The sequence below is a fragment of the Lissotriton vulgaris genome, chromosome 5 (assembly GCF_964263255.1).
Source record: "Lissotriton vulgaris chromosome 5, aLisVul1.2, whole genome shotgun sequence".
NCBI lineage: Eukaryota > Metazoa > Chordata > Amphibia > Caudata > Salamandridae > Lissotriton > Lissotriton vulgaris.
In genome coordinates, this window is record NC_141693.1 from 1,012,037,458 (window position 1) to 1,012,062,923 (window position 25,466).

Consider the following 25,466-nt stretch of genomic DNA (forward strand, 5'->3'; position numbering starts at 1 on the left):
CCTTGAGGGTTCACTTAGCGGCTATAGTAGCCTACACAAGGGGTGAGATGGGCAGGAGCTTCTTCACATCCCAGGTTGTCAAGAGGTTCCTGGAAGGAGCGAAGAGGATCGCACCGCCCAAGCGGGTGCCACCACCAGCATGGAACTTGAACGTAGTTCTCACGGAACTCATGAAGGAGCCCTTTGAACCACTGCACAGGGCCTCCTTAAAGATGCTAACCATGAAAACAGCCTTCCTAGTTGCTATAACGTCATTACGCAGGGTAAGCGAACTACAAGCGCTGACGCTACAGGAACCCTACATACAAATACATAGTGATAGGGTTGTGATGAGGACGGACCCACACTTCATGCCGAAGGTGGTCTCCAGGTTCCACATGAACCAGTCCATACAGATACCGAGTTTTTTCCAAAAACCAACCAATAGCGCTGAGCGAGCTCTGCACACCTTAGACGCCAGAAGGGCGGTCATGCATTACATTGAAAGGACAAAGGAGCACAGAAAAACGAAGCAGTTCTTTGTGTCATTCGCCAACAGTTACATGGGCAAAGCAGTAACGAAGAACACTATTGCACGATGGATAGCACAGACGATTCAGCTCTGCCACAACAGGGCAGGACAGGAACTAGACGAGGGAGTGCGTGCACACTCCACTAGGAAGAAGGGGGCCACAATAGCCTTCCTGGCTAACACGCCCATACAAGACATATGCCTGGCGGCAACATGGGCTTCAGTGCACACGTTCACAAAACACTACTGCGTGGATGTGCAGATGAACAAGGAAGCGCAAGCCGGACAAAAGGTGCTCCAGCACATATGCAGACACCAGAACTCATCTTCCACCCAGCCGCCACGGAAATGAGAAACCGCTACAAAATCTATGCACAGCATAGTGAATCCAGAAAGATTCACGCTGCAAAACGAATAGTTTCTTACCTGTCGGTGTAGTTTTGCAGCTTGATGATCTTTCTGGATTCACTAGCGAACCCACCCACCTCCGCCAGAAAGATGAGGCTGGAGAGAAAAAGGGGTGGTCAAAAAAAAAAAAAAAAAAAGAAGATGAAGAGATAAAATGGATTTTACATACAAGGCGGTTAAGGAAAAATCACCTACATAGAACATTGCCATCACTTCGGAAACGAAGGAAACACGAAAAAAAGAATCCGAAGATGGCGCCCAGGGATGGGAGCTTCCGCAGGAAGCATGCCGACGTCACCGGAAATACACCCAAGGAAGGGTGACGCCGACGCCCACCTGGGCCACAAAAAAAAAAAAAAAAAAAAAGAGAGAAAAGACTACGAATCCGGACCCAACCACAAGACCGCGGAATATGCACAGCATAGTGAATCCAGAAAGATCATCAAGCTGCAAAACTACACCGACAGGTAAGAAACTATTCGTTTTCCCTACTTCTATTTTTTTATTACATGTTGTTGTCATCCTCTCTTATGAGATCTTTGGAGATTGGGCAGATCTTATTCTGAGGGACATAGAGATTTAATGTAGGTCTAAAAATCATTCATATGTGCCAGGATGCTTTAAACGTGGCCTTGGCCTATTGAGAAGCGTCATATTAAGCAAATGTTTCGATAATTGAGAAGCTACACTTTTCAGCAACTACATTGTAACTTGTCATTTCTCCAAGTCTATTTTCTCCTTTTCACTCCATAGATGGAAGCAATAGGAAATATTAAGGACGACGTGAGGAGACACTTCCGTGTAAAACTGAAGAATGTATTCACCAAATTCATTCGCAAGTTTGGGTGAGCATGAATGTGTCCTCTATCATGCTAGAGCCTGATCAAGTATTTCTCATTTGGCACTTCCTTTGGATCATTTTAAGATTAAAGATCATTGTTTAAATATGTCTGATAAATTGTTAGGCTTTCTGCTTCTCAGTTTGTTGCATGGTTCTTAGACAACCATTGGAGCACAGTCCTCAATATCAGATGGTTATACTATTTCTTAGTCACTATTTTTATGTTGGCTTAGTGTAAAACATAAGGCTATATTGAAACCTGTCTTAAGTTTTTTCTTTTACTGCCTGCTTAGTCAGAGAAGCGCTTTTCTTCAGAAAGAGCTGTTTTATGTTTCTTGAGCTCACATTTTTTGGCTTTAACATGAATTCAGTTGATTATGTGTAGCCATAACTCGAGTGTTTTTGGTGTACAGCATTAGCCCTCTGCAATATATTTGAAGGGTCAGTGCTAACACCCTTGAGACATAACGTATAAATCTGATTGACACATCTAGCCGCAGATTCTTTACCTTAGAATATCGCAGGTGTTAAGCTGGATCCAGAAGACTTTTGCTCAAGCAATACATTTACGCCCCAGTAGGTGGTGTTGGTCAGCTCTGTGTGACATTGCCAGCGCCAGAAGTGATGTCTGCGTCACCTATATAGGCACAACCTTGACACACTGACATCCATTCTTTTTTTTCTGCGCCAGCTAGCACACATCTGTGAAGAGTTACCCTCTGTCCCTTTTTACTGGCTTTGTTTGACATTTTTGTAGACTATTTGGTGAGTAGATTTTCCCTCAATATTGTAGAAGACTTCTGGATTCAAACTGTGTGGCGCCTGCCATTGCGCCGTGTCCGTGATGGATCCACACTTAATTTGTCTCGTGGTGCCTGGAGCTCAGCCACAACTCAGTTATTCTCCGACTGCCGAGCCATGGATCCGAAGGCTTTGAGGGAGCGGTCCCTAAAGCTGCTTGCGGTCCAACATTCTTCTCCATGCCACTTGCCCTGAAAGTCTTGTTCCCGGTCGAGAGGAATGTCCTGGCACTGCTTAGGGAGTCCTAAGTCTTTGTCCATGCACTCAAAGTATTCATATCAGTCAGAAAAGAGGCACAAGAAACAGAAGAAGTCGAAGCTTGCTTGCGTTTTCCCCGTCTATTGGCAGATGCTACTGAGGAACCTTGACGTTTTAGGCCTCGTTCCGCGGAATCTGCGCCTGGGTCCACTCCGCGCTTCCCTGCCTTTCCAGGAGCCGAAGCGACACCCGCCCAGCTTAAAGAATTCTGTGATTCTAGGTGCCTCATGTTTGGGTGACCTAACCCTCCAGGCATGCCTTTCGGCCCGGTGGCTCATAGGGGGTTCCATCGGGTTCTGCTCCGGCCTTGGCACGGATGCACCCCAATGGAACCGGTAGTGGATCCAGACCAGCACTGGTCGTACACCTGCCACCTTCCCCATTGCAGGACTCCGCACCAAGACTCTTGACACCAAATGCGCCCCCAGATGACACGAACCCCATTTTTATCCCCGACAGCATTGAGCTGAATCGGTGCCTACCAGAGCAGATTCCGGCACCAGTTGCACCTTTGGGTCCTAGGTCTGTTCCTCAGCCTTATTTTGAGGGGCTAGGAATGGAGGAATATTGGGAGGGGTAGATGTACCCTTTACAAGGCCAGCCTGTTCACGAAATGGACTGGTACTAGGAATTGGATGAGGCCAGTGGACTGGATATCTCCCCAGATTCTGGCCTGCTGTCTACCCCTACCGTGGCTAAGGAGGCTGGAGCTTCAAATGCTATGGTGGTGAGAAGGGTAGCTGAGGTCCTGAACCTTCAGATCCCTTGGTTGGAAGTCAAGACTAACATCTTGACAGAGGTTCTGCAGCCGAGTGTCTCCTCCTCGGAACCGCTCCTGCCTTTCAACAAGGCCTTGACTGATGTCCTTCTGGGAACCTGGTCCAAACCCAGCCAGCCCAGGACAGAGCTTAAACCAGGGACCAGGACAATCGCCTACCGCCATTGCCCTGCACCAGGCAACCTGGGATTCCTAACCAACCACCCTACCCCCGAGAGCTTGGTGGTCCAAGCCTCTACCTCACAAGGCACGTTCCATTCCGCACTCCGGAACACAGAATCCAAGAGGCTAGATAGTTGGTGCAGGAAGATTTTTTTCTTTGCCAGCCCTGCATTACGGTTAATGAACACTGCATGCCTATTGGGCCATTACGCCCACTCCTTGTGGGAAACGGTTGCAAAAGTGCTGCCACAGGGTCCCAGACAAGACCTGGGCCTTTGTCTCCCAATCAATATGAGGCGAGAGAGATGCACCCAAATTCACCATTCGTCGTGACTCGCTGGAAAGAGCAATGTCATAAATGATGGCCGTTCGCACCACACCTGGTTGAGAATTTCTGGCTTTTCTGGGTATGTCCAAAATTCCCTTATGGACATACACCTGTGTGTGCGAAGACCAGCCAGACATGTCCCTGGAGCGCTTTCAGTAGTCACTGGCTACATCTAAGTCCATAGGCTTCTCAGTGACCACCTGTCCCTGTCTGCTTTTCATCCCTTTTTAGGCCACGCTAGGGGCTGTCAGCTGTGCCAGCCATATCCCAGCCACAAGTCTGTGCAAGTTCAATGACCTCTGCAAGGCTGTGGGCGTGGCTCCTTTCGACCCCGTGGGTTAGGCGGCCAGAGGTAATCATGCCACGCCTCCTCCTGCTGCCTTAAAACCTTCCTAGACCAGCCATTCAAGACCAAGGGTGTCCGATTGGTGGCAGGATCAGCCATCATCTTCACAAGAAGCAAAACGTCCCATCGGAAAAGTGGGTTCTTTAAATAGTCCGAAAGGGCTACTCCCTACCTTTCTAGACTACCCCTCCCTCCGTGCCTCTGACTTAGGACTGGCTGACCGAGGGCCACCTGAACTTGCTCCAAGAGGAAGTCAGGACTCTGTTGGCCGAGGGATCCATTGGGAGGGATCCGGCCCCAGAAGTAGGCTGTGGTTGGTATTCTCGCTACTTTTTGGTCCAGAAAAAGGACAAGGACCTTTGTCCTGTTCTAGATCTGCGAGCCCCGAACTATTTCCTCAAAAAGGAAAAGTTCAAAATGCTCACCCTGACTCAGGACTTGTCTGCCCTAAACCCCGAAAACTGATGGTAGCGTTGGACAGGAATGACCTATTATCACATTCCCATCCTGCCTGCCCATCGGCGATACCTGCAGGTCACTGTACTACACAAGCACTTTTAGTTCACGGTGGTCCCCTTTGGTCTTACCAGCGTCCCACTGGTGTTCATCATGGTGATGGCGGTGGTTGCAGCTCATTTAAGCAGATTGGGGGGAGACTTCACCTATCTCCACGACTGGCTGTTGAAGGCTAGCTCCTCCCAGGCTTTAGTATCCCACCTCCAGACAACGGCAAACCTCCTGCATTTGCTGGGGTTCGCTATCATCCTGCCGAAGTCATACCTGACTTCATCTCTGATGCTCCCTTTCATTGGAGCGGTCTGGGCATGGTGCAATTTCGGGCCTGTCCTCCCAAACCACAAATCCAGTGTATTCAGGCTATGATAGTGATGTTTCAGCTTCTGTCCTGGATTTCAGTGAGACTGTCTCTGAGGCTGTTGGGTCTCACAGTCTCCTGCATCCTTCTTGTAACACATGCTCGTTGGCATGTGCAGGCTCTACAGTGGGACCTGTAGTTACAGTGGGTGCAGCATTAGGAGAATCTCTCTGACGTTGTCCGTATCTGAGAGGGAACAGCAAAGGACATGTAGTGGTGCCTGACCAACCATGACTGGGTGAACGGCAGACCCCTCTCCGTTCCCCAACCCGATCTGGCAGTAGTGATTGAGTCAGTCCTTGGTTGGGGAAGGCCATCTGAAAGAGTTGGCGAATAGAGGACTCTGGTCTCTGGTGGTATCTGGACTCCACATCAACTTGCTGGAGCTCTGAGCGATTCTCTTGGCATTAATCAAGGGTTAACTGGTTCAGGTGTTCACGGACAACACCACCGCCATCTGGTACTGCAGTAAACACGGCTGGGTGAAGTCGTGGACCCTTTGTCAAGAGACCCTGGATCTCTGGACATGGCTGGAACAACAGGGTATATCGGTGGTGGTTCAACACCTGGCAAGTTCCTTGAACGCCAGGGCGGACAACCTCCGTAGTCGATGTCTAGCAGATCACAAGTGGTGTCTACATCTGAACGTGGTGCAAGGTCTCTTTCAGCAGTGGGGAGAGATGTGATTAGATCTGCTCACCTCCGCCGAGAACCTTCCAAGGCGACGGGGACGCTTTTCATCTCGAGTGGATCTCAATCCTGTTATGTGCCTTTCCTCCCATACTACTCCTGCCCAGAGTGCTCAAGATGGTCAGGAGCGACTGGGCCCAAATCATTGTTGTGGCTCCGAACTGGGCACGGATAGTCTGGTATCCTAAGTTTCTCCAATTGAGCATTGATCCTCTGATCAGGCTTCCCCTTTGGACGATCTTCTGTTGCAACAGCAGGGGAGGATTCTTGACCCAAACATGACAAATCTGTCTTCTTGCGTGGAGATTGATGGCTGCAGTTGATAGCATTAGACCTGCCTCCCAAAGTATGTAATGTTATTTTGGCAGTCAGGCGTTCCTCTACCAAGACCGTATACACCTGCTGGTGGGAAAAATATGTACGATATTGTATAGATCGATCAATTGATCCTCTTTCTTCTTACCTTTCTCAAGTCTTATTTATTTTGACCCGTGACCAGCATGGCTCTGCTCTGGGCACTCTTAAAGAGTACCTTCCAGCCTTGTCTGCCTTCTTGAGTCTGCCAGACCAACCCTCTTTATTTAAATCCATTGTGAATAGATTTCTTGAGGGGCTTGTACTTATGTTCCCACCTCCCCTTTTAATTATGCCTCAGTGGGACCTTAATTTAGTTCTTCCCTTCCTGATATGTGCTCCGTTCGAACCTCTGCACAATTCCCCCCTCCAGCTGCTTACTATCAAAACAGCCTTTTTAGTGGCAATAACATCTGCCGGGAGAGTGAGCGAGCTGCAGGCTTTATCATCCAAGCCTCCTTACCTGACCATCTTCTCTGATAAGTTGGTGCTTAGCACTAGGGCCTCTTTCTTACCGAAAGTGGTAACATTATTCCACTTGGGGCAATCTGTTGCCTTGCCCACTTTCTATCCTCCTCCGCACCCCTCTAAAAAGGAGGAACGACTTTCCCGCCTGGACCCAAAAAGAGCGTTGTCGTTCTTTCTTGACTGCATTAACACCTTGGCTGCTACTTGAATTTTGCCCCTGTGCTGGACATTTCAGAACAGGGTGTGGTCGTGACGGAACCATTCCATCATCAGCACAGCTCAGCCGTGACTGATGACGGAATGGTTCCGTCACAAGCATCGAAGGGGTTTAAGAGTTCTGGATGGACGACCAACTGTTCGTGATGTTTGTTGGATCAAAGAAAGGTTGTGCGGTTCAAAAGAGGGCCATCTCTGAAGTAGTGTGGCTCACTGGTTAGAGGCGGCAGACCCGAGAGCAGAGGACGGCCTGGGACCAGGGTTCGATTCCCGGCGCGGCAGGTTTCTGGACCAGGGTCAGCGGACTCGATAATTCTCTCGCCTCGGTGCCCACTCTGATCAGCGATCACACTCGGCAACTCTGGGCATTAGCTTGCCTCATCTTCACTAACGGCCCCACCAGACCGCCGGGGATGCCTGGTCTCACCCTGGAGATACCCATTAAGGGACCATCTCTCAGGGAAGCCAGGAAGGGTTTCGCAGCGGTCGAAGCGCCTTGGGACCCTCCGGGTAAGTAGTGCGCTATATAAATGCCTATACATACATCTCGTGATGGGTTATCCTCTGCATCAAAATTTGCTATGCTGTGGCCAGGAAACAGCCTCCTGCAGGCTTAAGGGCTCATTCTACCAGGCTAAGGCTGTAACCACAGCATTGCTACGTAGTGTTCCAGTCCCTGACATTCTGCAGCATCATGGGGTCATATGACAACAACGAAGGGGAATACTCTGCATGTTTTTAACACACATTTTTTACCCTGCATGTTTTTAGAACGCATATGTCTTTACCACGCATGTCTTTACCACGCATTATACATATACACATATACACATATATATATATATATACACACACACACCTATACACACAATCACACACACACACACAATCACACACACACACACACACAAATTTACCTCAAATGAGTAGTAAAGGCATACGTTGTAAAAGCATATGAGTTCTAAAAACATGCGTGGTAAAGGCACAACCTGGTAAAGCCTTGTTGTAAAGGCTGTTTCACCATCATGGGCTGCACTGCACATGTTTACTTAGCACTACTGCCTGGACAGTTAAGTCAGCGGAGAAGGCCTTTTTGGCCACTCTGTCCTGCAGGACTTCCTGGTCTAAACTTGTCCACAGTCCCTTCTCTGGGGATGGTATTGCTGGAGTATCTAGTCTAAGGTGAGGAGTCTGTGGCTAGATGTCTCTATCAGATGGACCAGTTGCTTACCTTCAGTAACGCCTTATCTGGTAAAGACATAATCTAGCCTCAGATTCCTTACTGGCTAACCCATCCTCCCTGCACTGCAAACAGTTGTTTAATGGTCAGGGCTGATCCCTTTCAGGCCCTAGTAGTTCTTCATGGATCTGTGCTCCTGGTGTGGAACGTCGTGAAAAGTAGGTGACGCAGACGTCACTTCCAGCGTGGACGACGCTGATGTCACGTGGAGCCGACTGTGCTCAAAGATATTGCTCGGGCAAAGTCTAACAGATCCAGCCTGATCTAGGCTAAGGAATCAGCGGCTAGGTTATGTCTCTGCCAGATAAGGTTTTACTGAAGGTAAATAACTTTTCCATCTGGCACTCTGTGGAAGTCTGTTATAGCAGAACTTAACACAAAGTGGGTTGTTTTGGCAGACATGATCTGAAGGAAATAAAGCATTATTTTGCTAGAAAATAATAGTTTACTGCCCTTCTTTAAATGCTTACTTCTCCAGCTTCGATCTGGTGAAGAGTATGCTGCCAGAGGAATACCACAAGGTATTGGTTAATATCAGAAAGGCCGAAGCTAAGAGCAGAAAACTCAGAGCCTTGAAAGATGCAGCTTCAACAGATGTCAGTGACGAACCTGCGTCACGACGTAAAGGAGACAGGTAAGTCTGCTACCATTTACAGTGCAAATGATCTTAAGTATAACTGTCATTGTAAGGGAATCTCACTGTATCCGGGTTATTTGTAAGCAGTCTTCATTAATTGTGACCAGGTTTCAAACTATTCAGAATTTTGTCTATACCCTCATATGTCAGTTACCAGAGTTGCAGCTCGCTGCAGCAGATGTGAGGCTTCACTTATTTGTGCTTACCGTATTGCCAGCACACCTAACCCTCCTTCCATTACAGAATTTCTCACTTACACTTCTCACAATTAATTTGGCTTTGGCTTTTTAAGAATTTCAGCTGCTTGTTGTTCTGTTGTTGACAAATCATCTGTGCACTGCACATTAGACCTCACATTGGAGTGACTGCTCTTGGACCCAGGGGAGAAGATAATCCTTTATTTTGCAATTGGCAACATGGACTACTCATGTAGACTCAGGTGTTTTTACAGGAGAGCTTTCTCAAATCATGTTGCCTTTTATAAGATGCCTGTCAGACGACGCACAAGGACTCTTCACCCTGTGCGGCAAATGATGTATTAATTTGATTGGAGCATGACTGAGGTTCTGCAGCTTGTGAATTTTACTATGAGACATCATCTAGATTTGATGTTCAGCACTGGATGTGTGTAGCACAACACAGTCCAGTTGCTTCCATCAGCACTGCTGTGCAGTCACACTCCCTGCCTCTTATTGGTGTTACAAAGATCAGTAGTAAGGGGGGGAACAGTTCTTGCTTCCTGTAGGAAGCTGGGTTTCTGTTACAGTAACCTCCCCCACACACACTTTTTGCCAGACTACTGATTCACTTTGACTGAATGTCCCCTGGGTCCCTGCCATTCAGGTTCACAGGGCCTGTGTTCTTACCCAAAACTGTACCTTGTACCCCCAATTGACACCTCTCGGGTCACATGTCAGTCCCATGTAAAAGGTACCATGGGTACCAAGGGCACTGTGGTCGAAAGGCCTCTAAGGCCTGCACCACTTATTGTGCCACCCTTAGAGGCCCTGTACCTTTATACACATACACCCCATTGCAGGCTGTGTGTTTTGTTGCAGAAAAAAAAGTGGAGTCGACATGGCACACATCTGTGTGCCATGCCTACAAACTACTGCCCTGCTTAGGTCAGCCACCCCTCTAGCTGGGTGCACTATACCAGTGGTGAGGGTGCAGGTTCATGAGCAATGTACCCCTGTAGTGTCTAGATCAATTCTTAGACATTGTAAGTGCAGTAATGCCATTAAGAGTATGTGGTGCTGGGAGTTTGTCATTACGAACTCCACAGCACCATAACGGCTTCACTGAAAACTGGGATGTTTGTTCTCAAACTTCTCAGCACTTTACACCCACACTGATGCCAGTTTGGGATTTAATAAAAAATGCACTCAGAGGGCTTGTTAGAGATTCCCCCTGAAAAACGGCCAGCCTCTGGTGGGTTCCCTGACTGGTACACCCCAGCTTGACACCACGAGACATGTTTCTGGACCCCTGGAGTGGGAGCCTTCGCTTCCTGAGCCCAGAAACAAAGCCTTTCCTGGGTGGAGGTGGTCACACCTCCTTCAGGCCAGGAAGAGCCATCTGTGACAGGGGAGCTTCAAAGGCATTACCGCCTTTGTAACGGGACCCCTGTCCCCTTCCTGTCTCCCCTCCTTTTCGGCAGGAATACAGGTGCGAAAAATTACCACAGCAAGACGGTGTGCCTACCTCTGCAAACCCCACCCCTCAGGTGAGGGAGGCGAGGTAAAGCTCACTCTTCAGTGCCTGACATCTCGCAGATGGCAGGCACTCTGCAATCAGGATTAGGAATTGTGCCAACACTCCCATGTAGGGTGAGCACACCAAAGGGCAATCTACGAAGAAGGACCAAAGAAGACGCCCAGCAGAAGAGACTGTAGAGAAGAACTGACTCTGCAACAGCCCTACCGGCCTGTCTGCAGTTTCCAGATATCCTGCACCAAAGTCACCTTGTCCTGCAGCCAGCGACCTCCACAACGCCTTCGAGGACTGACTGCCTTCAACATAGACCAGATCTTTACTGAACAGCAGTTCTGTAAAAAAAAACAACAAAGAAAGACTCTGAGCCTTCTGAGGAAAACCTGATGCCTTGAACCACCTCTGCATCTGACGCCTACGGCCCGACTCCGGGTGGCCTACTGCTCCCAGCGAGGTCCCCCAGTGCTCGAGAGTCCGAGTCCACCGTGGGTTGACCCCTCTAGGAATCCCTAACGTCACCTTCGTCGCTGCACGGAGACCCCTCCCAACTGCAAGTGGCCTGTTAAGGTGAAATCCGTCCTCAAAAGACACCCCTGCATCCAGCTGGCCTGCGCCCTGGAGAAGAGAGCCCAAGGTGCACCTATGTCTCTGAGCCCTCCAAATGACCTGCCCAACTGTTGGTTTCTCCTGGAAGGCTTTCTGGACTGAGCCTGCAGCTAAAATGCAAAACTGGCAATCCCCTTTGAATACAACAGGGCACCTGACGTCAAAACAGCACCCTGCGCCAAGCTGCCCCTGCGCCACTACGGGTGCACTTTGGGTTCTAACTCGAATCCCCCTTTGCCCTGAGCCTAACACCAGGAGCTTTGCTCCCACAACCTTGTGGCCTTCTCGTGAGCAGCCACCAACCCCTGAGGCCACCTATCCCTTATTGGATAACATTGGGCCTCAGCACTCTGTACCCGGCCACCCTAGTTCCGCTGAGGGTGTTTCAGGAGTGCGTCCTTGACACTGGGGGAACCCTATTTAACCCCAGAATACCAACTCCCTCAAACTTGTACTTACCTTTAAACTGATAATTCAATTTCCTTCCCTAGGATTGCATTGACTGCTTTTCTTGAAAATTGTTCTGTGTGGAGTTTTTTGTGTAAGAACTTGAAAAACTGCAATTATCTAGAAACGGCTTTACTTAACTTTTTTGTAGGAAATGTCCCCTTGTGATATCTAGGCATATCACACTGAGTAGAAAAAGTAATCCATAAGGTAATCTAACAGTAATTGTCACTGTATTCAAAAGTACATACCTATAACAGTCATTTTCATTCAGCTTGCTTGTGTTGTTCAACTTGCCTTGAAAAGTATCACTTACACTTACATGTGACAGGCTTGCTTGGTTCTAGAAAATAAATATAACTAAATATTTTTTATACAACCAAATTGGTCGGAGTTCTGTCTTTGAGTGTGTGACATCATTTGCTGCCTGAGTGCGCCACACTAATGCTTAACACTACCCTCTTGTAAAGCCTTACTGCTCGTTCACACTATCACAAATAGAGAATAAGGTGCTATCTACTTTTACCTCTGCCTACCTTTGGGGTTCCACTGTACTCTGTGCACACTGTACCTCATTTTAGTATAGTGTATACAAAGCCTGCTTCCTACACTTCCTTACCATCTGATCTGTCTCTACCAACTTTCTTCTCAATATGTCTACGAGGATGAGACATCCCCAGACCAGCCCTGTGGTATTAAAAAAAATGCAGCATTTTCTTTTTTTTTTTCTGGGAATTCCATGCACATGATGTCTTTTCAGGTCATTTTGTACAGCCAAAAAAGGAGAATACTGTGGATTGGTTCAGGTCCTGCATCCACTTCTAGCTTGCTGGCCCAAAAGGAGAGACGTACGCTGCTGTTTTTGAACCACAGATGGGCAACATTACACTTAAGTATTTTTATTTAAAGTACCATGACCGGCTGTGCATTAACATGTTGGAATTCAATCTGTTTGAGATTAAGTCTCGTGTTCCAGGAAAATTAGTCTGGTAGCTTCCTGCTGTCCAGCTAATGTGGCTATTTTTAGTCCCTTAGAAAGTAGGCTGGTATGTCCCACAGGTTTCTTTGTTCCATGAGCTAGCTTAGCTTAGAGAATAGTGAACGACCAAGGAGAGTGCATTTTATCCCTGAAATGTGGGAGCAACAATTCAGGGCATCCTGTACCTCTGGACCTGGCTGAATCATCAGGGCATCTTCCTGACTGATCGTACACTGTCCAGTGGGATCTTTAAACACCAGGGCGAAAAAACTTGCCTGTGCACCTTAACGGATCACAAATCGCAGCTACATCTGGATGTGGTGCACGGAGTCTTGCTCCATCTCTTTGTCACTGCTGAGAATGTGCAGTGTCCACTCTTGCGTTGGGGCTTTCCAAGAAGGCTGTATCTCGAAGACTCATTCCACCTGGAGTGGAGCACTGGACTCCTGTATGCTTTCCCTTTGCTTCTTTTCCTGCCTTGAGTTCTGAAGAAGACCAGAAACAACTGGACCCAAGTCATCCCAGTGGTCCCAGAATGAGCAATGTGACTGTGGTGTCTGAAACTTCTGGGCATGAGTATCTGTCTTTCTGATCAGGCTACCACTTGGGAGGACCTCCAGTCACAGCAGCAGGGCCCCTCACCCGAACGTGCCTAGTCTGTATCTCGATGCAGTTGACTGCAATCCGTCTTCCTCTCAAAGTTGTGGATGTCATCCTTGCTGCCAGGCGTCCTAAGTCTGTTTACACAGGGTGCTGGGATATGTTTGTAACCAGGTGTGGCACCCGCAGTACTATTCTCTTGCAGCCCAAACTGTTGGATGTCCTAGTGTTCATTCAATCTCTGACCTGTAATGACTTACTTTGGGCACCGTTAAAGGTTATCTGTGAGCACTTTTAGCTTTACGTTTACCAGACCAACCATCCTTGTTTAAATCACCCGTTGTGATGAGATTTTTGAAAGGTTGCTTATTTGCTCTGAAACCTGTTGTGACGCCTTAGTGAGATCTTAGTTTGGTCCTTACTTTTTTCATATGTACTTAATTCGAATTCATTCAGAAGTGTCCTTTACGTTTCTTAACTTCATGGTGAGCTCAGCTTATCGCAAGAGTGAACTCCAAACTCTGTTAGTGCAGCCACTTTATAGCACTTTTTCCTGACAAAGTGGTACTGCGGTCCAAAGCAGCTTTTTTGTCTAAGGGTGTTTTTACATTGGGCAGTGCATCAGCCCCCTCCCCCAGCGTTCTTTGCCCTGCCTCACCCCTCGAAAGAGGAGAGACTAAATTGGTTGGATCTTACAAGAGCATTGCATTTCTACATCTATCGCACCAAAGACCATCGGATGGATGATCAACACTTTGTAGGATTCTCTAGGGCAAAGTAAGTATTGGTAGTGCAGAAACGACATTTAAGGTGGACAATCCTCTGCATCAAGATCTACTGTGCACTGGCCAAGAAGCAGGTCCCCAGGGCCAAGGCTGCTACCACTGAGCTGGAACATGGAATGCCTATAATTGACATCTGACACTGCTTTGTGAGCTTTGGTACACGTTCACCAAGCACTTCTGCCTTGACTGCCAAGGAAGGGCATTTAGCTTTTCTAGTTCTGCAGGTGTTTTTGATTTGAACCATTCCACAAACCCACCTCCTTGTGGGGTGTAATGCTTAGGAATCTATTCTAAAGAGAAGGCTTATGTGGTTAGCAGTATCAAGCAGAAGAACAAATTACTTACTTTTGGTAATACTCTTTCTGGTGGATAATCTAACCGTAGATTCCTAACCACCCTCCTACTTCCATGTTCTGTGGCTTGGTCTTCTTTTCAAACTAAAAAAGGTTCCAGACTAGGAATTTGCAGACTGGTATCGTATCGTGATCATTCATAGGCTCCGTGTCCGAGGGCATGGACTGGGACAAGAAAGAAGCTGACGTCGTCGTTCAGGGGTAGCACTTATATGAGGAACAAAGTTGGTGCAGAGCTGCGTCTCATCACCTACCGGCACACAGAAGCAATGTTGAAAAATCTTCCTGATTGAGTCTGGCGCTTGGGCATATTCTAAAGGTGAGGAATCTTCGCTTAGATAGAATATCCACAAGAAAGAGTGGTACCGCAGGTAAGTAATTTGTTCATTCAGTTCATATTCACTTGCCAACTCAAGTGAATCACTAAGGAGCATTTAGTTGGTGGTCTTGAGCGCCTGCTGTGGACATGCAGGTTAGCTGCTGTATATGAAGATTTTAGTCCTTTGTGATCTTTAAGATTTCTAATGAGTTGGTATTATGAGCTGTGTTTGGCTATTATCATTAGTTTTGGTGATACCACACTGTATGATACAGCTAGTAAAGGAAGCAAAGTTCAGATTGATGGCCTTGTACTAACCGGTTTGTTCTAATTCGCTCAAGCATGTCCCTCTAGTGCATTGCTTTTGATTTCCAATAAAATTTCGATAGAAAAAAGGTCATTGGAAATTCAAACCGGTTGTCATAACTACTGACAAGCTCTGTTTTTACTCCTCTGTCCTAGCATTGAGGATATCTTGGCAGACTCTGATTCTGAGGAAGATGATGAAAAGAAGGGGAAGGAGCAGAAAAAACAAACAAAATCAAAAAGCCAAGCTTGGCTGAAGGAAGGAGAAGATGATGAACCTTTGAATTTCCTAGATTCGAATGCGGCGCAAAGAGTCCTGGGTAAGATGTCTGTGAAGAGGTAGTCCCAATCATATTTTTCCCACAAGGTGCAGATACACTGTTAGAATCTTCATTATTGTACAAGTTAGATGTACCTAATGAAACTAATGGCAGCTTTATTTGTAGCATATAGAGAGCCCGACACTGGCAGAGTGGAGGATCACTGCAGTGAATAACAGGACATTATTGGCAAGCCATAGTTCTCGTAAGATGTCTGGATAAGCAGTTTTTCAGGATGTTTTCTTTTTCTTTTTTTTTAATATGTTGAGTGGCATGTTTGTGATTTCTCATGTGCCTTATCTTTGCTTGTACTCTAGTATCCCGACCTTCCTTACAGCCTTTGTATTATTAGTGTGTGCCTAGCTCAGTTTAGAATCTTAATCGGATTTTGTTTTCAAATGATGAAATAGCCATTTCCATTACTCTTTAAAAAAAAATTCAAATGTTAATACATTGTACACACAAAGGAATCTTGCTAGTCCACATTACACCCTTTGGTTTTCCATAATATTTCTCTCTTCCATATGAAATTCCATCCTATACCATGATCATCAGCAGTCAGTCCTCTTCTGTGCCTGTACCAGTGGCACAGAGGGGTTTTCTTCTGTATAACCAACAAAAACATATAGTACCCAGCCATACAAAATTATCTATCTGATGAGTATCTTAAGCGTCACAGTGCTAAGAGACCCCATTGTAGAAACGCAGTTTCAGTATCTTTAATATCAGGTGCAACTCTGGCATCTTTTACTCCTCCTTACATCCTAAGATTTACAATTCCCCAACATGAAAAATAAGAAGTCACCACCATTTTCATCACCAAGCCTCCCTAAATCAGGAATTATACTGGTTGCTCAGATTGAATCAATTGCATCCCATCTCATCCTTTATCTCCACAGCCTGTTGCTTCCCTTTCATTCTATTTAAATAAAGGCTAAATTAGTCATAATTAATAGCCATTCATGTTTTGGCTGCTCAAACTCCATTTCGATCAGCCTGCAAACAGAATTTTTTCTTGCATCTTAATGTAGTCCAAACTTCTGTTGAACTCTGTGCCAGATTGAAACTTCATCACTGAAGTGCTTTGTTACTGATGCACATATTAGTGGATGAACTGAGCATTCTTTATTTTTATCAGTTTATTCTGTAAAATTCATGCTGCCCTTCTTATGTGACATAATCACCGAATGAGATCTCTTTCAAATTGAGATTACCCAAGTAGGTCAGTGAACCATTAATTTATGTAATTAACGGATATTTGAATTAAATAGGAATATAATAGCCTGGCTTGTTTGTTGTAGTAATGACTGAAGTTTCATAAGGCCTTGATGGCGGTCCTAGCTTAAGCCGAAACATAGTATGGTGGTTTGAAAATTACTTTACCACAGTAATACATTTTAAGATTGATCATTCGAACAACAGATTTTCTCACCTTTAGAATATTCCCAGTTGCCACATTGGATCCTAGAATATTAATGCAGTAGCTTCAATGTGCCAACAGCTAGCGGCTCCTAAATCTGCGACCCTTGGAAGTAACGGAGCGGAGCTGAGTCTTATAGCAGTGCCACCCCTGTGCACTAATTCCTGTTCCTTTCTTTCTGTGTCCTTCAACGCAGATCCAGAACGCTCTATTCCCAGCTTTGACAATCTTTCCACAGTTCCAGATTTTGAAACTGTGTGCCATGGAAGAAGTATGTGCCCCTGACTCCAAAATGTCTGGATTCAAGCAGTGCTGCGACTGCATGAAGCAGATATTGGTCATGGAACCTCACAACGCATTTCTCTGATTACTAGACTCCGGCCACGACTCAAAGTTGTGTGTTAAGTGTGTCTTGTTGCACCAGAAGGTGGACAGAGAGTAGGAAGCAGTTATATGTAGCAATGCTCAAGAACAGGTTTCTTTTGAAGCAGTGATCTCCCCAATGTTGCTCCCTGGCCAGGGCAGATTGTGGGTCTGCTCTCACACCAAATCTGTGTCCTGCTAAAAGTAATTGGGTAAGTCTGAATCCTAATCTTGTCACAAGGACTAGAAGAAAAGACCAAGCAACCCTCCTTGCTGGAATTCAGGGCTGAAGCTGCACAGTCTGCATTTTAATGAGCCTTCACCTTTGGTGCCTCCGGCTCTGAGCCCATTCCAAGACTGATCCCAGTGCACCTTGAATTTCCCAGGCCATCTTCCATTCCGCAGCAGATTAGATGCCTTCAAACAGGTCTTGTTGGAAATTCTCATGACGCTACTTACTCCCTCTGGAGTACTTTTGGGCCGCACATAGCTGCAGGGTAACCATTCGCACATCTACTGGCAAGTTTCTCCCCAGTGTGGACTGACCCTCCCTGACGTGCTCCACATCCCTTGCCGTCACCGGTCCTGACTTATATCCTGATCACAAAGTTCACACCTGTTCCTTCCGTGCTGGCACGGTTGTCGACTTTGATTGGACAAGTGATGGATCTAACCCTAATGCTGACAGGGGCCCACTGCAGGCCTTTGTCATGCTACTAGATAACCAAGGTGCAACCAAATATACATACTAGAATCTAACCCTCAGTTATGACATCATTACTATTAGAGGCTTCTGGTCAGACATGGTGTAAGTCTTCAAAATGTTACTCACGGGAGGAGGCGGACAACTTATTTTATCTCCTTACACCAGTACAGGACTCTATTTGGACCTACTAAAAGTTAATAGCTTACATACCTGTCCAGAAATGGAGCTGAAGCCCTCACCTGGTCCACCAGTAGAAGAAAGAGCTTCTTTTGCAGTGGTAGTACGCAAGGCAGCAGAAGTCCTTGACCTACAACTGCCCACTGAAGAAACAAAATCTAATGTTTTGACTGAAATTCTTCAGCTATGACCAGCCTTTAAAGAACTTCTATTGCCATTCAGTGAGGCAATTGCGAATACACGGATGATCAGTTGGACAAACCCATGCTCACCCTTCCATTTGTAGTGCAAGTGTCAACCAGCAGGGTTAACCCAAATGCTTTCCCTTCTGCATCTCCGCAAAGGGAATCCAAGCAATTAAAAGGAAGTTATTCTCTTCAAGTAGCCAAGTCTTGCAGTCTTTCATTGTTGTCTTCTTTTGAGCGGCTACAGTCACACAGTGTGAGACATAGCCAATGAGGTCTTGCCAACCATTCCATTTGACCAGACCGTCCAAGATTGGCAGGATGTGGTGAAGGATGTTTTATGTGCTTGCCTTGATCACTACAGACTGTGTTGGTCATGTCATGAGCCCCAGCAGAGTCCTTAGGCAGCATGCGTTGAAGCCTGCAACTAGATTTTCTCAGGATGTCCTAGCGACTCTGATGAATATGCCCTTTGACATCCGTAGACTTTTTAGGGAGAAGACTGATTTAACGCTGGAGTGATTTAAAGCTAGTCATGCCACAGCATGCTTCTTAGGGAGCCTGCCTATTCCAAAAAAATATAAGAAGCTCAGGGGCTACCCAATGAAACTGACATGCAGACAGTGCCAGACCCTGGCAGCTGGTCCAGCAGCCAACTCAAGCCTTTTATGGCCCCAGAGGACATGATGGCAGCCAAAGTAGTTCACACCAACTAGGTAAACAATCTTCTACCTTCTCCGCCTTAAATTACTGTGAGTTGACCAGGCTGGAGCCAACAGGGTCCCATTTTTCCTCCCCTGCTAGAAATTCATCACCTTCAAACGTTAGTGATCTAGTGTAGAGACCATCACCTTCATCCATTACAGGCCAAGTTACCAGATGTGTCATTGCTTGTTCTGTCGTTCATTGAGCAAGACTATGCCAATTGCACAGTTAAAGGTTACATGTGGGCGTTTTTGGACAATTTATGTCTACCGGACCAGCCTTCTTGATGCAATGCGTTTTCTTTAAGGCTTTATGCATGCTTCCTTTGAAAATCATTGTCAGGCCTGTTATGGGACCTTAATTTGGTCCTCACATTTCTCATGTGCATGCCTTTCAAAACTATGCATACATTTGCACCTTGTGGCTCTAAACCATCTTATTGCTATCAGTTCTGCACACCTTGTCAATGAACTGCAGGCGATGTCATTGCCACCTCCATACCACTTTCTTTGCTGAGAAATTGGTGCTGAGCAATTGGGCCACCTTTCTGCCTAAAGTGGTATTGTTCTTTCATATGGACAATCAATCACCTTACCAGGGTGTTATCCTCTCTGCCACATCCCTCAAAAAAGGAGGGGAGACTCCATTGGCCTGATATTTATAGAGCTTTAAGCTTCTACAGTGAACTAGTAAAGGTGTAACTAGTAAAGGAGTATTGTGTTGATGGTCAACTTTTCGTCATATGCTCTAGACAAGAAGGAGCCTCCAGGAGGCCTCTATGTCCATTTAAACTAAATTATCCTAGGGAGTTTGGGACTTGAACATCAGTGGAGCTGCAACATAGAAGTCACCAAGCACTACTACCCTGACATACATGTGTTAAGAGCCTCATCTTTCCTGCTGAGTTCCGAAGGACTTTTTATTTTTAATTCATTTCTCAGACCCTCTGCTTTTTGTGAGGGTAGTGATGGGGTAACTATTTTGAAGGTGAGGAATCTCTAGCTAGCATCAAATTCCTCACCACCTTCTCACCTCGCTATTCCTTTTTTGGCCCAGAGGGTGTGTCCCTAATTCGGCCTAGGGGAGGCACGGTATCCCTACCTAGCTCCTTTATACTATTTTGCATTTTTATTCATTTAAGTCCCCGATCCCTTTAATGGCTGCCAGCCACATTTTCTCATGTTCCTGCAGCGTATCACAGCACTCGCTCCTGCTGGAGTCAGACTCCCTTGGGATCGAGATGGTCCAAGGAACATAAAGCTCCCTGGGCCAATCCGAATGCTCCATTTTTAAATTGTAGGCAGGGGAAACCCAATTAACCCTTGTAGGCTTGGGCACTGTACGGTTGAAATCAAAATGTGCTACAAGGGATTTGATTCAGGCAGCAATGAAACGTAGTTATGAGTTGTACTGAATGTAACACACTCAACATAATCCACAGGATATCATACTGAAAATATAGTTGAAATAAATCAATGGAAGGAAGAACAATGGAACACACAGAGATGAAAAATGCAGAAAAATTTATGTTTACTCAATAAATATTATTGGGGAGACAAGTACAGAAAATTGATTCAAGCAAGTAGTTATGAACAGAGATAAATAATAATCTACAAATTCACAACCTAAAACATCAACTCCTGGTGGATTAAATGAAACAACCAAAATTAATCAATAAAGAATGGTCGTATATTAGTGCCAAAGCAACGTGACTGGAGATGATGAAAGTGTTGACGTTTCGGTCTAGGGGGCAGTTGTCATGTAGACCATCATCAGGACAGAATATTTCTTTGCTGAAAATACTCCCTGAAATATATGCGCGTTTGCGTTATAGCCTTGGACAGTGGGTTGGTGCCGAACACAATACCTCAATGTAATAATCTTGGGTTTAGAAGACAAATGACCACATAGGTTGATAGATAAAGGTGGGGCACAGTCTTGAAATGAAATCAATAATTGAGAAAATAGGGCCACTTCAGTTGGCCGAGTTTCGGAAAGCAATTGTAAAAGGCGACGTGATTCACTCGTTTTAAAGGCGATTACGGGAATGGCGTCATAAGTCCGTCCACTGGGTCGTCAGAGCAGCCTCTGACGACCCAGTGGACAGACTTATGACGCCATTCCCGTAATCGCCTTTAAAACGAGTGCATGACGTCGCCTTTTACAATTGTTATGTTATGTTAATATGTATTTATTAAGCGCTCGTACGCCCGGGGGCTTTATGGCGCTATAGAAAGAGAACACAACACAACAGTTAAAAGTGAGATACAGCTCAGCAATAGGCCTGTGAGAATAGCCAGGTTTTGAGGGAGTGTCTAAAGCTAAGAAGATCTCCGCTCAGTTTCAGTTGTAAGGGAAGCGAATTCCAAAAGGTGGCTGCAAGGGGGTCGAAGCAGCTGCCACCTAGGCACTTCCTTTTGTAGGATGGAACAATCAATAAAGATTTTTGAGCAGAGCGGAGATTTAATGATGGATTATATCTGAAGAACAAATCTTTTATAAACTTCGGGCCTGAGTCTTGTAAAGATTTAAAAATAATACACCCAGTTTTAAATGCGATTCGCTGCGCAACAGGCAGCCAGTGTAGTTGTTTCAAACCAGGTCTGATAGATTGCCTTTTTGAGAGTCCCAGAATAAGTCTGGCGGCCTGATTCTGGGCCAGCTGAAGTAGTTTTAACTCTCCCGCTTGGAGCCCCAAGTAGAGACTATTGGAGAAGTCCAGTCGAGACAAAACAAGGGCAATTATGACCTGGATAAGGGCGGCCTGCGAAAGAAAGCAGGCTATTTTCCTTATATTTTTTAGTTGAAAGAAACTGGACGACACTACTGTGCCTACCTGTCTTTTCAAAGAAAGATCCTCACTAATTAATACTCCCAAGCTTTTAACTGAGGACGATCTAGTAGGTGGAGCCCCCATGCTAGATGGCCAAAAGCATGGGCTCCAACTTAGTTCACTCTGCCCAGGCAAGACCAATTCAGTCTTGCCCGGGTTGAGTTTCAGATGGTTACAACTCATCCAACCCTGAATGTGTGAAATGGTGTTTTGGAATTCCTCCACCGAGTCCTTGGTGTTCAAAGGGAAGATGAGTTGCAGATCTGCATAGTTAAAGATGGTACCTTTAGCATTTCTTAGGGAGTACAGTAGCGGGCGCAGGTACAAATTAAAAAGTAAAGGTGACAAAGATGAACCCTGGGGTACTCCGCATGTGGTAGAAATAGTGGGAGCTGTAAAAGAGCCCAATCTTACTGATTGAGTGCGGTCAGTGATAAAGGAACGGATCCAACTCAGTGCAGGCCCCCTAAGGCCAGCTTGTTCGACACGGTTGACCAGGATGGTATAGTCAACCGTGTTGAATGCTGCCGAAAGGTCGAGTAAAACCAGGGCCTGGTGGATTCCATTATCCGCATTCCGCCTCAAAGTATTTTGTACCGCCAATATGACTGCTTCGGTTGAATGGCACGAACGGAAGCCAGCCTGATTGGGTTCAAGGTATTCTGTTTGTTCTATGAATTTAGACACGTTTGCACAGACGTGGGCTTCCAGTAACTTAGAACTGTAAGGCAGCAGTGATATTGGCCTATAATTTAACGGATCAAGCGGATCTGCTCCAACTTTCTTGATCAAAGGGATAAGCAAAGCCTCCTTAAGGCTGTTGGGAACTTTACCCTGTAGAAGTGATCCATTTAACAAAGGAAGCACGCCCTCAGGGATAGCTGTCCCCACCTCTCTCAAGATGTGCAGGGGGCAAATATCATCAGGTGAGCCCGATTTAACCCTTGTAAAAAGATTGGACAAGGTCTTACCATCAATAAGGGGAAAAGTTTCCAACGTAAGGGGGTTATAGTAAGCATCATCCAGAGAAGGGGGGGGGGGGCAAAGTAGTAGAAATTAAACTGTTTTATAGTACAGATTTTATTAAAGAAAAAAGAGTTCAATGAATTGCAGAGATCCTGAGTAGGAGTGACCGATGGAGTAGTTCTGTCACTATCACTGAGATCATTTACGATATTGAACAGATCTTTTGATTTATTACGAGAGTTCAATATTTTCTCTGAAAAATTATCAGTTTTTTGTTTTAGGACAAGTTTCTGAAAGTCTTTACGGGCCTTGCAATAGTTGGCTTTATCTTGTGCCGAATAACCAATTCTCCATTTCTTCTCTTTTTGACGGACTTCCAGTTTTTGAGACTTCAAGTGCGGAGTAAACCACTTATGTGCGTCATTAGGGCGGGAACGGGGAATATTTGTACAAGGCACATGAGCGTCAGCTGCCTGACGTAGCCAGTTAGAGTAGGCTTCTTCGATGACATCAATGTCCTTGGCCATGGGGGGAAGAGACAGAGCCAGGGTGTCCAAGAAAACTGAAATATCAATGTCCTTCCATTTTCTGACTTTCCCACTGTCTGGAAAGACTGCTTTTTGCTCTTCTCAATGGTAAGTGTAAAGTGTATCAGAAAATGGTCCGTCCAGATGCAAGGGGTTATAGAAAGAATAAAAAGGGGAATATTCTGGGACCATATTTGATCAATGCTGTGCCCTTTTTCGTGGGTTGGCAGATGAATCTGTTGAGTTAAATTCAGGTCTAAAAGTAAATCTTTAAGTTCAGATGCCTGAGTGTCTAAGGCAGTGGCATCAAACCAAAGGTTAAGATCACCCAACAAAACGATTTTTTTGTAGTTAATTACAAGGGAAGCTAGTTGTTCTGCCAATGAAGCCGCAAACGTAGGCATAAGTTGAGGGGGGCGATAAATAAGGACCATTAACAGTGATCCACTGTCAGTGTCCATTTTAAAAACAATATTCTCTGACCCTGTAAGGTCAAGAGATGATAATAAGGAGAACTTGTAAGTATTACGAATAATGGCTGCAACTCCTCCACCCCTTTTGTCGGCAGATCTGTTAGCATTTAAAATGTAGTAATCAGAAGGAAATGCCGCCAAGATGTATGGTAGTGAATCTGCGTTGAGCCAAGTCTCCGTGAGGAGCAAAATGTCGGGTTGCTCGGATCACAGCATGAGAAATATGTCCATATGGTGTTTGGCCATCGACCTTGTATTCAAGTAAAGGCATTTAAGCTTGGTCTCTAGTTCTAATAAGGGTTGAAGAGTAATGCGGGGGCTGGGGTGCTTAACATTACCGACTATATAATTAGGCTTTAAAATACCGTAAGTAGCAGTGCGTTTTAGTACATGCGGTAATAGTGGTGGGCATAAGTTGTCTGGAGGTCTTAACAGCAACAGGTCCTGGGAAGAATATGTGTTAATTTGACCAGGGGTTTTGGCCCCCGGCCCCGGTTGGCCGCGGACGGGCGCAGACGGGCTTGACTTAAGCGCGACTTCGGCGCGCCATCGTCGCGCCCGCTGCGCTCCCGGATACACATTTAGTTTTAAGCCCTGCCTCCCGGAAGAACTAGACCGCTAGCTCCGGTCCAGCCCCACCCAAGATGGCGCCTCGCTTCGCCCTCCACACAAACGGCACCAGCCGCGGTGGAACGGGGCGGGGTACAGATGTAATGGACAACACAGTGCGTAAGATTAGTGAGTGCTATTAACTTTTAAATTAAAAATTCAGGCATAAAAAATACACAGCGCTGACATCTCGGTCATGCCAGTACTGCAGCAATCACAACAGGTAACTGTGCGTAAGATTGTACAAGCAATCGGTTCCCAGAGAGCAAAGTTGCTGCCACCAACCTTTCGTTCTCGAGGGGCCCTGGGCGTTAGATCGTTTTAAGCCCTGCCTCCCGGAAAAACTAGACCGCTAGCTCCGGTCCAGCCCCACCCAAGATGGCGCCTCGCCCTCCACACAAACGGCACCAGCCGCGGTGGAACGGGGCGGGGTACAGATGTAATGGACAACACAGTGCGCAAGATTAGTGAGTGCTATTAACTTTTAAATTAAGAATTCAGGCATAAAAAATACACAGCGCTGACATCTCGGTCATGCCAGTACTGCAGCAATCACAACAGTTAACTGTGCGTAAGATTGTACAAGCAATCGGTTCCCAGAGAGCAAAGTTGCTGCCACCAACCTTTCGTTCTCGGCCAATTGCTTTCCGAAACTCGGCCAACTGAAGTGGCCCTATTTTCTCAATTATTGATTTCATTTCAAGACTGTGCCCCACCTTTATCTATCAACCTATGTGGTCATTTGTCTTCTAAACCCAAGATTATTACATTGAGGTATTGTGTTCGGCACCAACCCACTGTCCAAGGCTATAACGCTAACGCGCATATATTTCAGGGAGTATTTTCAGCAAAGAAATATTCTGTCCTGATGATGGTCTACATGACAACTGCCCCCTAGACCGAAACGTCAACACTTTCATCAACTCCAGTCACGTTGCTTTGGCACTTATATACGACCATTCTTTATTGATTAATTTTGGTTGTTTCATTTAATCCACCAGGAGTTGATGTTTTCAGTTGTGAATTTGTAGATTAATTATTATTTATCTCTGTTCATAACTACTTGCTTGATTCAATTTTCTGTACTTGTCTCCCCAATAATATTTTTTGAGTAAACCTACATTTTTCTGCATTTTTCATCTCTGTGTGTTCCATTGTTCAT

General features: G+C 45.9%; 1 protein-coding gene across 1 annotated transcript in view; it reads left to right on the plus strand.

Moving 5' to 3' along the window:
• RRP12 (ribosomal RNA processing 12 homolog) overlaps window positions 1–25,466 on the plus strand; it is a 438,408-nt gene that overhangs the window by 304,971 nt on the left and 107,971 nt on the right. Inside the window, exons 26-28 of the mRNA XM_086922631.1 lie at window positions 1,673–1,764; window positions 8,754–8,909; window positions 15,177–15,340. Coding sequence (XP_086778757.1) covers window positions 1,673–1,764; window positions 8,754–8,909; window positions 15,177–15,340 — 412 coding nt within the window. The remainder of the gene's footprint in view (window positions 1–1,672; window positions 1,765–8,753; window positions 8,910–15,176; window positions 15,341–25,466) is intronic.